Here is a 16,676-nt window from a genome sequence, read left to right on the forward strand (position 1 = left end):
AATTCCAGAATACCTCTAATGTGCTCATATGGAACCTTAACATAGACCAAGATGAACACTGAATGGTTTAATATCAGGAAAGGTGGGCATCAGGGTTGGATCCTTCCACTGTACTCATTCAATCTGTTTGCTGGACAAATAATCTGCGGAGCTAGACTTTATTTAAAAAATGATGGCATCCGAGTTGGAGGAAGACTCATTCACAACTTTTTGTTCTGTGCCGATGACACAACCTTGCTTGCCAAAAGCCAAAAGGATGTGAAGTACTTACTGATAAAGATCCACGACTACAGACTTTAGGATGGAATTCACCACAAACCAGAGAAAACCGGGATCCTGCCAACTGCATCAAACAGACAATCTCGTGATAAATGTAGGAAAGATTGCAGTTGTTGAGAATTTCATTTTACTTGGATCTACAACCTATGATCACGGGAAGAGCAGTCAAAACGTATCGCACTTGAAAATCTGCTGTGGTCCAAGACCTCTTGAATGTTTTAAAGAACAAAGATGTCATTCTGAGGCATAAAGCGCACTTTATGCAAGCAGGGGATTTTCAGTGGCTTCATATTTCTATGGAAGCAGAGATTGAATAGGAGGATTATAGAACAGATGCATCTGAATTAAGGGACTGGAGAAGAACATTGGCTGTACCGTGGACTGCCCGCACAAACCAATGGGTCCGTGGAGGCAGTGCAACTAGAAAGCTCCTGAGAATCAACCATGGCGAGCCTCGGTCTCGTGTACTGGAGACATATTTTCCGGAGGGACGCGTCCCCGGAGAAAGACAACATGCCTGGGAAAATAGAGGGCAGTGAAACAGAGGAAGACCTTGAATGAGGTCAACAGACCCAGTGGGCTCACGCAAACCAGTCAGGAGGCTGGTGCAGGGCTGGGTGGTGTTTCTGCTGTCTGTATGGTTGCTACGTGTCAGAAAACTGATGGGAAGGCACGGAATAGCAACAGCACATCACTTCACTGTAGTGGGGTTGCTTCCGGAGGAGCGTGTCAGAGGCTGTAAATCTTAACGGAAGCAGACGGCCTCGTCTTTCTCCAGAGGAATGACGAATGAGTTTGGACTGTGGACCTCTTAGTCAACAGCTCAGCACTTACCCCACTGCGCCACCACAGGATTTTACAGAATTGCTACAGAGACCTATCAACTCATTGAGGGGTCCTGAATCAATCCTTTTTGCATTACTCTCACATCTCTGCCACTGTGGTTGTTACGTGGCACCGTTTCAACTCATAGCGACCCGACATACAGAAGCACAAAACACTGCTCAGTCCTTTCCGGCCTGGCACCATCTTTGCAAAATGTCACGTTCAAGCCGACTGCTGCAGCCACTTTGTCCATCGTCTTGCAGAGGGCCTGTTTCTTGTTCGCTGACCCCCTACTTCACCACACACGGTGCGCTTTTCCAGGGGCCGGTCTCTCCTTCATAATAAACTCCTTCCACGACACATCTGTTTGCTCTCCTGGCAGTCGACAGAACCGTCAGCATTCTTAATATTAATCATCAGTGATGGATGATTTTTTTTTCAGAGCAAGAGTCCATAATGCCATTTCAATCATTTATAACACGATAAGCTATTGAAATCAAAGGATGCCAGAGAGGATGCTAAAACGAATTCATACCTTGTCTCTCTCTCTCTCCTCTCTCCTTCTTTCTCTCTCTCTCTCGCTCTCTGCCTTTCCTAGCAAAGCACCCTTGGTACCTCTCCTTGCTTTGCTAAAATATATATTGTTTCATATACTGGATTTCTGTTACGTTGAAAAGCTGCAACTCTGTCATGTCAACTTTACCTAACTGATGAACAAGAAATTTTATGTTTCACTGAAAAAAAAACAAAAACAACACACCCAAGTTAACCCTTTCATTACGGGTCCACTGGAAGTGCTAGCCAGTGTTCGGTTACGGTGCACACAGTGGTTCATGGTGTGTTCATGTTAAGTCATCCTTTGGTTCAAGGTTATTTTTAAGCATAACATTTGAAGACTTACTATCACAAAACCATGTAATGATGACATTTCCCTCGCCTCATTCAAGCTGCTATCCGGTTCTCATCTCTTTCTACTGTAACCCTCTTAGCCAGACTTTGAGAGTACCACGTGGCAGGCCGTGGAGGAGGGTCAAGATTAAGATTCACACAGCACCGGCCCTTTGAAGTGACATCAGACCAAACCAGATAAGCGGTGCACAACTTGATCTCCTTAAAAAAGCAGCTTTCATTGAAACTAACCACTTGAATGATCTCCCTACATTTACAATCCTTCTAGTTACCAATCAAAATGTTCGATCATGGGCTTCTCCTACTGCCATTCATGCTATTACTTGAGTCTGCAAATGCTTCATCTCTTTTATGTGAACAAAGTAACTGAAATGTGAGTCCATCTGGTGAGCTTCTCTGCTGGGGATACTACAGAAATCTATTTTCTCTAGTATAAAATTGAATGGGGGAAACCCCACCCCCCAAACTGAACTAGAAATCCTAAGCAAGATGTTAAAGGCAAAATTTCCATCGTTAATTTGAAAATAACATTAACCACCATACTCCCTGGGGTGGCGTGAGGGTGGGAAGGGGATCTTTCTGTCTAAACAGTTTACTGGATTTGTAGTGTGTTCTCGTGGCAAGAAGTCATTCAACTAGTTCCACTCCTGTTACAGTCCGTTTGCCTGTGAGGGATTCTAAGGAAAATTCCAAACACAGATCTTTCACTCTGCACTGACATGTTTGTAGGATCTAAATGCCTAAGGGCAGGATTCATTTTAGTAGCTGTTCCAAGTTGTCAGTCCCAGTGACTGGTAGGTTTACAAAATAATGGCAAATACCCACTGAGTCACTTCCTGAGCCAGAACAATTTCTAACTCGAACAACGTGGACTCATCTTGTTCCCTAGGGATGGTCTCATAGAATTAACCCAATAGGTCTCATTGTTAAGCTGAATAAGCTTAAGACAGAAAATGCACGCTATGAAATTAGTCATATCATATGTGAAGAGTATAAAAGATTCGTAAGTAAAATTTTATTTTTCAATCACTATTGTTGTGATTATGAAGATGTAACATACTCAGGGAGAAAATTAATATACAGCCTCTTTATACAAGCTAATAAACTATCTATTATACAAGCCCATATATCTTCAATACAATGAAAGAACAAAGGTAACATCTTTACATTATGAATTCAAGCAAAGTTAGTAGAATTAACTTCATGTACACTTGGCCTATTAGCAAGTCAAGTTCACAGTGCTTACATGAAAAGAGCCATGTCCTCCCTTTGGTACAATTCCTGTGACTGAGATAAAATGACAACATAGACAGATGGACACACAAACCCTCAGAAAGATCCATTTAAAATGGATGAAGAAAAATAACAATACAATTTATTTTAAAAATACTCCAAAGACAGTTTTCTTGCTTATACCTGTGACCATTTCGTTTCCTACTTCTTTAAAGGTTCTTACAACGTCTCAGTGACGTTCCTCCCATCTAGTATCACACTCTGTCACAGGGCGTCTACTGCGCAGCGCTCACGGAGACCAAACACAAAAACCCCAACAACACACAAAAGCAGGCATTGATGATAAGAAGAGTGGTGTGCTTAGGATTCTATTTTGTGAGCTTCAGGAGATCCATACACAAACATGTCCTACTTTGAATGCACCCCTTTTCTTTCTGACACAAACACAATGCGACCCGATGGCTGACCGAAGACGAGATGGAGCTGGCCTTGGCGGACCGCGTCTGACGTTCCCCGACGGCAGTGGCAGTGGCAGCGGCAACCTCGGGAGTTAAATGATGCAGTCCATGACGTGTATCTGCAGTGTGTCTATGTCGGGCAGCACCTCGCCGCATTTGGGGCAAGAATGAATCGGAATATTCCGCTGCTGCTGCTGCTGCTGCCAGCTCATCTCCTCCGCTCCTGGGAATAAGGGATAGAAGGAAATGTCACTCTTCTCCAAGGACTCTGCTTGCTTTGTTTTAATAACAGGCGGGTGGTTTCAACCGTGGTTAAGCTGTGTCATCAATCCCTAAGGGGAAGTGAATCTGGATCCCCCCCCAGTTAACTGATGTAACCACTGTACACAGAGATGGAATCTATCTGGAAATGGCACCCTGCTTCTTGATGTCTTCTCTTAGGATGGCAAGTCCATCCAAGCATGCGATGGGATCGATTCTGGTCTCGAGAGAAGGGAGAGACAGAGCTGTCAGCAGAAGCAGAGAATGAGGAGGGGAAGCGGAGGCGAGCATGACGAGGGTGTCCCCGAACAGCAGACCTCTGCTCGGATGCACATGAGGCTCACGGTCCAGCAGCGCTGCAGTGCGGGGTGCCCTATGACGGGCAAGAGACTGTGCTGTGTGCAGGGGTACTGCCGTGGGGGGAGGGCATCAGGCAAGGGGAGGGACAATGACAGTGCAGGGGGCTAAGTGCTAGGCTGTGCTCTGCATATGGCGGTTCAGCGGGTGCTCAGAGAAAGGCACTCAACTTGGACTACCCGGTTCAGCAAGGCCTTCGGGATGAGATGAGGGCGGGTACACCTGAGAGGGTTCTTAAGCACACAAAGGAGTTGTCCCTGAGGTAAAGCTGGCATCAGGGGCAGGGGTTCACATGCTTTTGCCTGCAGCACAGTCAAGGGCATCGTTCTTCTTCAGTCTACCTCAGTCAGGGTCAAACTTTCCCGGGCCTAAGAGGCAACTGAAAGCATATCATGGCGTGGGTCAGCCTCACCTTCGTCCTCAAGGTAACAGCCTCACTTCTCAATCCTTTTTTTTTTTTTTTTAATTTTCACGGTTAAATCACTGTTTAAATGAGCTGTCTAGACAGCATCACAATGGTTTAGTTCAAATATGAGTGAGTGCTTACTAACTTCAGACAACATGGTGGGGAGAAGCAGAAGCCAAGGCGGCGTTTCCTCAAGATTGAATGGCTTACTTGCTCTGGTGGTGTCGAGGATGAACTCAGTGGGCTGCTCACCACAAGGTCAGGGGTTTGAACCCAGTAGCCGCTTGGTGGGGGAAGCTGAAGCTTTCTCCTTCTCTAAGGATGCACCGTCTTGAGAATCCACAGGCAGGGCTCCTCTGTCCTGGCGGACTCGCCGGCAGCGAGACAGAGTCTGCTGGTTTACCGACACTAAGACTGCCCACGGCCCCTTCCTGATGACACCACTGTGGGCTCCCTCCATTTCCACAGCTACTTGGTCTATAAAGTGGCTTCGTCTTGTCCAGCGTTTCTTGTTTGTTGGTTTTTATAGCAGTTTTCAGATTTCTCTGGTGAAATCTGAGATGATATAAACTCGTGCTTGCTGTGTCTATCTTTGACTAGTTGAATCTGCCTTATTTTTATTTCTAGGGACAAGGCTCAACAGCTCCCTGTAGAGATATGCGATTTGACAGTGACCTACAGAATATTACTGGCCTCTATTAAAATTATCTAATAAACACAGCATCAGACTTTTAATAAGCGCCACGACCAATTTCTAGATGGTGGTAAGGAGTCAGAGAAGCAGTTGTGCCTCCCGTAGTCTCGCGATGCTGGGCAAAGCCTTTCTTTCACCTGCCAAGTGTCAGTTTCATCCTCAATCCGAGAGTGGTGGGAACATCCACTGCCCGGAACGTCTGTGTGGAGCAGGGTGTGCACAGAGCTTGGACCTAGTGGACTTGCAGGCGGGGAGCATTATCGTGGGTGGAAGGGGAAAGGTACGTCCACGGGGAGTTAATCATTTAACAAAAGAAATATGTATTGACGACATACAAGCAAGCATAACTACCAAAACCGTAAACAAATACTTCTGAAATGTGTCGGGAGAGGATACATGAAATACGTTTCCTAGATGGGGTCAGAGTTCGCTGGAAAGGGACAGGAGCAATTCAGGAAGCGTGGCATAGGCCTCTAGGTGACGGACCTGAACGAGGCTAATCGGTGCAGGTATAAAATCTTAGGGGCACGTTTAAGGAACAGTGACTGACTGAGTCTGGCTGCTACCAGTAGGGGAATAGGCTTCGAAGGCCTTTGCTGCACTTCCCTTGCCAGGGCGAAGGGTCTGCTATTCACGCAAAAGAGAATGAGTAGGGTGTGTGGTCCTGCGAAGAGAAGACTGATCCGCGCGATACCTTTGGGAGAGCGACTTGGACTCTACTGCATAGGAGGGCGGGGATTGTTGCGTTGTGCGTCTTCTTTTGAGGACCTAGAAGCCAAGGCACTCACCTCTTGGAACGAGATAAGCCTGTTGGTCTGAGTCGCCTGTTCTGGCCCCGTGCCGGCTCTGCAGCTCCATCAGGGACTGCCTACAGGGATCAAAAGCAACACTGTATGTCATGTGTGCAAACCCAGAAGCCATGAGCCAACACAGTAGTTTCCATAGAAGCATGCAGGGTGGAATGGCTGGGGGGGGGGGTGTTGAGCAATAATGCCAAGGCTCATAGAAATCAGAGCTGGAGGCTAGTCTGAGTTTGAAACACTGTGGGCACTAGACTGCCGGGGAGTAAAACTAAGGGGCATTCCAGATAAAACAGCCAGGTAATAATCAAACTGGAAACCGAGAGAGAACACAGCAATTAAGCAACATAGTTAAATCTGCATCTATCAACAGACTTCGCAATGGCAACATTGTGTAAAGTACATTGAAGAATGATATACATAGCAATCACCTTGTAACTTAAATACAGGGAAATGATATCCTGTTTTAACATCCTATAGACATGTATATCCATATTTATTTAAAAGTAGTAGGCAGATGTATATCTACAAGTTAAAAAAATTCTTGGTAGTCGAAGGCAAGGGCAGAAGGAATGCCATGAAGCATAGGGAACAGATGAGATTTTAACTTTATCTACAAATCCATTTATTCCTTTAATTACTTGGTAAAGCTGGAAACCTGCAAGAGAGGCAAATACCGCGATACACACCATGCTGTTAGTGAGGCTCTCTGAGTGCGATTTGGATCGACACATAGGCTGAACAGGAGTGGAAGTATATCCCTGAATATATACATATAGATTTGACAGAGGATATGGGCTTGCCTTTGCTGTAAATCTATCCATGAATGCAGTCGGACATACAAGGGGCCAAGTTATGAAAACTTCTTAAATATAACAGAACACCTGAGGGAAGGGAAGGGGTCACTGGGCTGGAGGGCTCAGGACCATAGTCTTGGGGAGCGCCAGGGCCACAGGGCAAACCAGAGTCCTTAAAGGCAATGTTCTACATGCGACTTTGGCAAGTGGCGACGGGGGTCTGAGAAGCTTGTGAGCAGCCATCAAAGGTGCATTCACTTGTCTCTCCCCATCCGGATGGAAGAAGAATCAAGGAAATCAAGAGACACACGGAAACGAGTTCACTGGACTAACCACCAGCCTCTATCACCCTGAGACCAAAAGAACTAGATGGCTCCCAGGGACCACAAAGGGATCACATTAGAAGGTCCTGAAGAGAGTGGGAGAAATATGAGGCGCAAAACTTCAGATCATGGAAGAGACCCAACTTGCTACTCAGATAGATACTGACAGAATCCCCCGGACTATGACCCTTAATCGATTTCAGGTCTGGAACTGAACTCCCCTCCGGGCTCAGTTTTGAAGTCTCTCGGGGGAACAACAACACTAATGAGGTCTGGCTACCACTACCACCGCCCTGAAAAGGATCACATTAGAAGCCCGAGGATAGAGTGGGAGAAAGATGGATCAAACGGAACTCAGAACCATAAAAGAGCCCATGCTTACAGGTCAGGTAAGACTGGTGGGACCCCAAGATGATGGCTCTTCGCCACCCTTCAGGTCTGGAATTGAACTTGCCCAGAGATAGAGTCATTAACCATTTAAGATCAAAAGGGTGGCTGTGATAGGTAGGTTTATTGTGTCAGCCTGGCCAATAGAAATGTGGGATTAATAAGGTCGCAGTATGATTGGAGGGCAAGCCCCGCCCGTCTCTCGCTTGCTCTCTGGTGACCGGACTAGTGTGCGGTTGCCTTGGCTAGTTCTCTGCCTTAACTTGTGAGCTACACTCCCTGCGGGACAGCCAACCCGTGGATCATGTCACTAGAGCCTGAGGTTCTTTTGAGACCTGCTTCATCACGCTGTTGGTGCATACATCGCTTGAGCTTGGGACTGTCGGATCCTGTCGTCTGGCTGACTGCTGATGACCTGCCCTGCTGTTTGCTGCCTGTGGCTGGACTGCCTGCAGTACTCCAAGGAAGACTCCGCTATCTGCTCCCTTGACCCTGGGTCCAGCAGCCCTCGCGAGTTGAAGGACTTCCAGTATTTTAACGGTTCCATGGAATTGAGTTGAACTGAGCCCTCTGTACTGCTGTGTGGACTAATTAGCTGTTATATCCCTTCATGCTGTATTATATATATATAAATCACAAGTGTCCTGGGTTTGTTTCTCTAGAGAACCCTGTCTAACACAGTGGCATTTACCCACAAACAGCTCAGAGGGTTAGGGCAGAGCGGCATGGAAGCAGGAGACACAGGGAGGCAGTGGGATAAGTGAGGGTGCAGTGAGTGGACAGCAATGGATGAGTTGACGCAAACTAGGCATGGCCTGTTGAGTGTGACGCTCTGTACACCTTCACTTAACTCACAAGAAAAAGTTACAAACAAAACAAAACAAGATGAATGAATGTTAGCAACTGCCAATTCTGGCAGGGCACATATTGGTGTATGTCATTTTAAAATCCTCAAAACGAAATCAAAGAAATCAGAAGTCATTTTACTAGTGCTTTCTTTTAAAACACACGGGAAATGTGAAGTGTTAGGGATATATTCTTCCTGACAGTGGCAAGATGGGGCACTAGAACTCATAATGCCATGTCTTTACAGCGTATCTCCTAGCAAGGAACTCCGCTGGGCTCCCACACGACTCCGCAGAGCCCGAGAGTAAGCCAAACTCAGGGCCAGGAACACGATTCGATGAAGAATGTTGAGCAAGTCTCAGCTGCAAGTGTGAGCCGTCTGAGACAGACCGCCTCTTCCATAACCCCACGCTGGTGTGGGCTCTACAGCTTCCTCTCTTCACCCTACCTGCCTTCATCTTCAAAAGCATCAGTCTCCTTCAGCAAAATTGCCAGCTGCAATGCTAGCTGCTCCTTTTCTTCATGAATCTTCTCTCGTGCTGCTCTTTCAGCATGAAAATCCGAGCAGTAAACTTCCATCTGCGAGAGGCAAAAAGAGACAAAGGCTATTAAGGGGAAGACCGTGGGTCGGCTGCATGCTCTGCTACGCCTTATAGGTTAGAGGTCCACGGTCCTGCTGGGACCCGTGTCATGACCACGCCTTTGCAGTTGTATCCAAACAGACGTAGGTATGGCTGTGACCACTGCCTTGGAGAAATGCCCACGGTAGACAGAGACTGAGAATGCTGCAGCACAGAAGGTACAGTGAACCCACCTTAAAGCCAGCCAGCTAACAAATCAACCGAAGAATAGCGGGGGGTGGGGTGGGGGGACCCTATTACACCTCACCAAGCTATAGTTTGGAGAAGCTAGATTTTTACTTTCTACTTTCTACGTTGCTGTGTTGTCTAAAAAGTTTGTTTTATAGTAAGTAGCACTTTCATGTAACTTAAAAATAAACTAAAATAGTTTAGTGCCTGCTAGTGTTAAATCTCCTTATCGTTCCAACTACTGCCATCCGGAGGATTAAAATAGTCACCACAAACTCACCTATTACAAATTCTCCCAGAGAACCATGGGGGTGGGAGGTGGGCGCACAAAAAGCCTCGACTTGTTTTGGTGACAATCTGATCTGTCACAATGGGACAAGGTCAGCAGGGAGAGAAAAGCTCGGTGCCGGTCTTGTTCAGGAAGATCACCTTTACTGCCGTCGGGTCATCCACTTAGAGGGGTCCTGCATAGGGTCTCCACGGCTGCAGACAGCCTCCCCTCTCCTATGGGCCAGTTTGAACCACTGACCTTGCGGTTACCAGTCCAAGGCTTACCCAACAGCGCCAGCACCAGGGCTCCCTTATTCAAGAATAGACATGCAGAAGTTCTAGGTAACACACGAGCAAGTTGCATCCAGCACTAGGTACAGACAAGAGTTCAAGGAACCCAAGGCTCCAAACAAAACAGCAAATTCAGAAAATCAATGCCTTTCACCACACGGACACAGGAAAACGGTATTTAATTATCTAATTATGTGGACAAGAAATGCTTCTTCATTAAAATCAATCCAAATTCTTGGCAAATAAAATTTCCTTAATCTGACAAAATTATAGGTACAGAAAGTATTTAGCAAGCATCAGGCCTTGAATAGTAAAACGTTGACTGCATTGACTGGGAGTAAGAAAAAGTTGTCTGTTAGCTCTACTACTACACAACATTATACTGGGCATCCTTGCTAGTGCAGAAAGGCAAGAAAACAACAAGAAATAAACAAAACCCTTTATTATTCAACTCAAACGATTATTTATGTGGAAAATCCAAAAGGATGCTTAAACTATTACTAGAATCAAAATGACTTGAGAAAATCTGCTGCATACAAAGTTAACACACACAGAATCCATTTTACTTCAATATATCAGCAAGCTTTCAGAAATGAAGTTTCTTTAAAAAGGCACTTTTAATGTTGTTGTGATGCTACCCTCTATTAGGAGCGAGCCCTCGGAGCACTCAGGGGTAGCAGACAGTTGGCTGCCACCTGGTTTGACCCAGCAGCTGCTCGATGGGAAGCAAGAGAAGGCGATCTACTTTTCCAGAAAGCGGCCATCTGGCAGGGAAGCAACACAGCCTGTGTTTTCATGAGGTGCCGAAGGGACTAGGTATCAGAAGTTCAAGAACAAGCAATCAAATTGACGTGAAGGAACGTGGACAAAGGGGAGACCCAAAACTTACCTGTGGGGAAGAGAGGGGGAAATGAGGAGCTGATGTCAGGGGCTCAAGTAGAAAGAAATTGTTTTGAAAAAGATGATGACAACATATGTAAAGATATGTTTGACAAAACAAATACATGTATGGATTATGATAAGAGCAATAAAAAAACCCCAATTTAAAAAAAAAGATAATTAGACAGTCCCTCACAGAAGGGCCACACGGAAGGGATGACATATCCAGGGTGCAGCATAGCACCAGTGAAACACACAACTCTCCTCTAGTTCTTTACTATTTTCTCCCCTAACTATCAGGGTCTTTGTTTTACCTCAAGAACCTTCTTAGACCTGTGTACAGTATGTTCTTTTGTATGATTGAGTTCATTGGATGCATGAAAGCCAAGAGAGATGACCCTTTAGAAACAGTAACCAGAGTAATAATCCCCTGCAGGTGTGGGAAGAGAGGGTGTGACAGAAGGGGAAGGAGGAACTGACAGCAATAATAACTGTATAACCCCACTGGAGGGGAACAAATAACAGAATTGTAGGTGAAGGGATACCTTGGGTGGTATAAAATACAAGGGGAATATATATATATATACATATATATATATATATATATCATGCATATCTTCATGGAGTGGCAATTTCACTCCTAGCTATGTACCCAATAGACACAAGTGCACTTGGGAACAAAGGGACTGGCATGAAGAAGTCATATAATATAACATGACATAATATAACAATAAGGGTTCCTGGGGGGTAGAGTTGGGGAGGGTAAGGATAATGGGGAGGTGATATCAAAGAGTTTAAGAAGAAAGAAAATGTTTTGAAACTGATGGTGGCTGCAAATGGACAATCATACTTGATCTAATTGAACTATGAACTGTTACAATATCTGTAAGAGCTCCCATTAAAAAGAGAGAAGATTCCCTGCCTCAGGAACTGTCTGGAGCAGTGCTACTACCCTGAGGTTGAAGGCTGCTATGAATCGACTCGATGACAATTTGAGTCAAGCTGGTATTTAGGTATCATCTAGATTCTATAATCATAAAAGTATAAATGCCATTTATTAGATTTGTTTTCTGTGTTTTATTATATAGATCTAAGACTAAATCTACTGACAGGTAAGCAAAACCTCTACTAAGAAAACAAAAAGCTATAAATTACCAAGGGCACATGAGGGAGGGGGGAAAGGGGAGGGAGGGGAAAAAAAAAAAGAGGACCTGATGCAAGGGGCTTAAGTGGAGAGCAAATGCCTTGAGAATGATTGGGGCAGGGAATGTATGGATGTGCTTTATACAATTGATGTATGTATATGTATGGATGGTGATAAGAGTTGTATGAGTCCCTAATAAAATGTAAAAAAAGAAAAGAGGAGAAAAAAATGATTAGGGCAAAGACTGTACAGATGTGCTTTATACAATTGATGTATGTATATGTATGAACTGTGATAAGAATTGTATGAGCCCCAATAAATTGTTAAAAAAAAAAGAAAGAAAACAAAAAGCATTACTGAGAACAATGAATGTTGACCTACCATGATGGGAAGAGTCAAAATGTAAAGATGTCAGGTCTCTCCAAATTGATCTATATATATTTAATATAATCCTAACCAAAACCCCTGTAGGCTTATGTGTATTTGTATATAGAGCATGCCAACCTCGTTCTAAAATTTATATGAAACTGCAAAAGGGAAGGAGTCTGTACGGGCTTCTTACAGAATGTTAATGAAGGAGAAGGGCTCATTTACCATAAGTCAAAACACATGATGCTCCAATGTAAGTGAAGAGAGTATGGTATCCCGTCAAGGAGGTAGGTAAAAACCAGGGAGCAATGTAGAGAGTCCAGAAACAGATACATGCAGACATGGACAAAAGGTAACGGCAAAGAATACAATCGAGCAATTAAGGAGGACCTTTTTAATAAAGGGTGCCAAGTCCATAGGATGCGCACGTAGGAAACCGATATGAAATTTTACCCTTGTCTCACTCCACACAGAAAAGCTAATCCCCAAAGTGTAAAAGTCTTAGTGTAAAAGGGAACACAAGGTGGAAAGGGAGAACTGATTACAAGGATCTACACATAACCTCATCCCTGGGGGACGGGCAACAGAACAGTGGGTGAAGGGAGACATTGGACAGGGCAAGATATGACAAAATGACAATTTGTAAATTATCAAGGGTTCATGAGGAAGCGGGGAGGGAGGGGAAAAATGAGAAGCTAAAGCCAGGGGCTTGGGTGGAGAGTGGATGTTTGAGAATGATGAGGGAAATGAATGTACAAATGTGCTTTATACAATTGATGTATTGATGGATTGTGATAAGAGTTGTATAAGCCCCTAATAAAATGATTTTTTTTTAAAGTAAAAGGGAAAACAACAGAGCGTTTAGAAGACCAATACAGAAGAATGTCTTCATGGCCTTAGGAAGTGCAACATATCTTAAACAGGGCACCCAAAGTATTAATCATAAATGATAAGACAGAAATTAAACTACATTAAAATTAAGAACTCTTATTCAGCATAGATTCCTCTGTGAGAAAGAAAAGGCTCGTTCAAGAGCTTCTGTGTCTGGAGTACAAAAATAATCCCTTCAAAATAAAGAAAAACACACCCAAAAGAAAAATAGACAATTACTATGTTTACTTGATCAAACACTTAAAGGGTTATGTACATGAACAATAAGTATTTGAAAAAGTACTCAAACTCATTATTCAGCTGAAAAATGTAAACTAAATGAGAAACCATGCCTGCCAAAACAGCTATAACAGAGAAGATCACAAGACACGTGTCGAAAAGGATGTACAACAACGGGCTCTCTCAACCATTGCGGAGGGGAGTAAACACAGATACAACCATTCTGGAAAGCCATTCGAAATTACAATTAAAAGGGTCTTTTCAATCACCTCATATATATGTGCAACCTGGGTAATGAAAAAGGAAGACCAGAGAAGAATGAATACATCTGGATTATGATATGGATTATGATGATTACAACATTGGTGAAGCCAATTACAATTTACTATTAAAATGGAATAACATGCATATCCCCATGGGGCAGTAATTTCACTTCTAGCTATCTACCCAATACACACAAGGGCACATGGAAACAGAGGAAGGGGCCTGCATGAGGAAGGCACAGCATGAATCACAATGCCCCAGACTGGAAGGAACTCAACCACTGTAGTACAGATAATTAAATAACAGTATACAGTTAACTATAATAGTGACAAAAATGGAAGAGCTATAGCTACTGAACCCACTGATGAATCTCACAAACTTCACGTTCACAGAAAAGGCCAATATCAAAAAACATATATAGGATTCTATTTAGATAAAGTTCAAAAAGTCAAAAAGTAAATTAGGGGACTTATTGTCAGAATGATGATGGTTACATCCTTGGGAAAACAACCAGGGAGGTAGTAATTGGATGGGCTGGAAGGGATGGGAAGGTTTCCAGAGTGCTAATGTTCTACTATTGATCTGATTAGTGGTTTCACCAGTATTTATGCTTTATGCTAATATATTAAGCTCTACACTAGAGATTAATTCACTTTTCCATGTGTTTGATAACATTGCAAAGAAATGGAATTTCAGAAAACTTCATTTGCTCCTGAGGTATAGCAGATAGATCAATACACAGTCATCAGAAGAGACTAAGGGGATAACGCATGGTTGAAAATCAGGAAAAGTGTGTGTCACGGTTGTATCCTTTCACCATATGTGTTTAATTTGCATGCTGAGCAAATAATCTAAGAACCTGGATTATACGAAGAAGAATGGAGACTTATTAATAACCTGTGATATGCAGATGACACCACCCTGTTGCTGAAAGCAGAGAACTTGAAGCACTTACAGATCAAAGCCTATAGTCTTCTGTATAAATTACAACTTCAATGTAAGGAAAATGAAAATCCTAACAACTGGGCCAATAAACAACAACATGATGAGTGGAGAAAGTATTCAAAGTATCAAGGATTTCATTTTATTTGAATCCATAATTAATGCCCACGAAAGCAGCAGTCAAGAAATCAAATGATTTAGCCACCAATCATGTTTTGGTGACAACTTTCTTTGACCTCCCATGTCCTTTTTAAAGCTCTGTATCTCAGCAAACACCACAGTGATGTTGGGTTAATGGTCTCCCTCATTGGATGACATGTCTCTGAAGTCATCTTGCCTCTGCCCAGTTTACGACTTAATAAGTATTCTCTTTAACGGGAACCGAATACAAGGATCTACATGTGACCTCCTCCCTGGGGGACGGACAACCGAAAAGGGGGTGAGGGGAGACGCCGAACAGGGCAAGATATGACAAAATAATAATTTATAAATTATCAAGGGCTCATGAGGGAGGGGGGAGGGAGGGGAAAAAAGAGGACTTGATGCAAAGGGCTTAAGCGGAGAGCAAATGCTTTGAAAATGATGAGGGCAATGAATGTACAGATGTGCTTTATACAATTGATGTATGTATGGATTGTGATGAGTTGTATGAGTCCCTAATAAAATGTTTTTAAAAAATTGTTCTCCTTAAATAATAAATAACAAATAACAGATTGCATTTTGTGTATCTGTAGCAAAATTTCTCTTTTAAAGTGTTAAGAAGCAAAGATATTACTTGGAGGTTGAAGGTGCACATGACCCAAGTCATGGTCTTTTCAATCACCTCATATATATGTGAAACCTGGGTACTGTAAAAGGAAGACCAAAGAAGAATGAATAATCTGAATTATGATATGGATTATGATAATTCCGATATTGGTGAAGCCAATTAGATATATCATGGGCTTTCAGAAGAACAAATAAATCTGCCTGGGAAGCAGTATGGACTTTAGAAGTAACAACGTCAAGACTTCCTTTGGAAGTGTAACACATACTTTGGACATGTTATCAGGAGGGGCTAGTCCCTAGGGGAAGACATCAACGTGGGGAAAGCACAGGGTGAGCCAGAAGAATGGAAGACTCTCAACTAGATGGGATGACACAGTGGCTGCAACAACAGGATCTAACACGGCAATGATTCCAAGGGTGGTGCAGGGCCAGGTAGTGTTTGTTCTGTTGGACAAAGGGTTGCTATGAGTTGGAACTAACTCAATGACCTACCAAGCAACAACATATGCTTTCCTCGCCAGGTAAAACTCCATATAATGGCCGAACGATACAAGAGTAAACGATGCATTTTAAACCACATTCCTTTCCCGCTTGAAGTAAACACTGCCAGTCCACGTTTCCCAGTACGACTTACCTGGGCCCTGAGGATGGTCATGGTCTCCAGGTCCTCCTCCTGCTTGGCGATGGTCTGCTTCATCTCATCCATCCGAAGCTGCTTTGAAGCCAGGGCTTTCTCGGCCAGGCCCAGCTTCTCCTTCAGCTCCTGCAGAACTGCCTTGTCCACCTTTTCTGACTGAAGAAGACCAACGTAGAAAGGTGTGCTCACTGGGTTTATGGCTTACAAAGGATCATTCCCTAATTTAGTATGATCGTGATAAACAGAATACAGTCAAAGAAAGGTGCTAACAAACCCCCACCTCAATGAGGCTGTGCCTCCCTCACTGACAGGGCTATGCTGCTACTCAGGTCACTCTTTCTTTGTGAAGTCAGTAGAAAAGAAGAGCCGTGTCTCATTTAAATATCTATTAGGCCCCAAAGAGATTGAACAATCAATGAAAGCCCTCCAGGAGTTTGTTTATCAGGATATAATCCAAAGACCGCTTCTAATTCAGAGCTGAGGTGGCCTGTGAGCGGCCACACCCTGCGGGGCAGTGACTGATTGAAGCTGCGCACCAGTGAGTTCGGGTCCCAAGCGTCCCGGCAGTGGGCCAGCTGGCCCCTCAGCGCCCGAGCACCAGAGGACGCCTCTCACCCG

The 16,676-nt window shown here is 44.0% G+C and overlaps 1 protein-coding gene across 3 annotated transcripts in view; it reads right to left on the reverse strand.

Annotated features, from left to right (window-relative positions):
- Positions 1 to 3,362: 3,362 nt before the first annotated feature.
- The window catches only part of OPTN (optineurin), a 56,775-nt gene continuing 43,461 nt past the window's right edge, over positions 3,363 to 16,676 (reverse strand). For all 3 annotated transcript variants that reach the window (XM_075552367.1, XM_075552368.1, XM_075552366.1), the window contains exons 11-14: positions 16,056 to 16,214; positions 9,024 to 9,154; positions 6,211 to 6,290; positions 3,363 to 3,927 (exon numbers count right to left, since the gene is read on the reverse strand). In XM_075552367.1, coding sequence (XP_075408482.1) covers positions 3,797 to 3,927; positions 6,211 to 6,290; positions 9,024 to 9,154; positions 16,056 to 16,214 — 501 coding nt within the window. In that variant the 3' untranslated portion in view covers positions 3,363 to 3,796. The remainder of the gene's footprint in view (positions 3,928 to 6,210; positions 6,291 to 9,023; positions 9,155 to 16,055; positions 16,215 to 16,676) is intronic.

The sequence above is a fragment of the Tenrec ecaudatus genome, chromosome 6 (genome assembly GCF_050624435.1).
Source record: "Tenrec ecaudatus isolate mTenEca1 chromosome 6, mTenEca1.hap1, whole genome shotgun sequence".
NCBI classification, from domain to species: domain Eukaryota; kingdom Metazoa; phylum Chordata; class Mammalia; order Afrosoricida; family Tenrecidae; genus Tenrec; species Tenrec ecaudatus.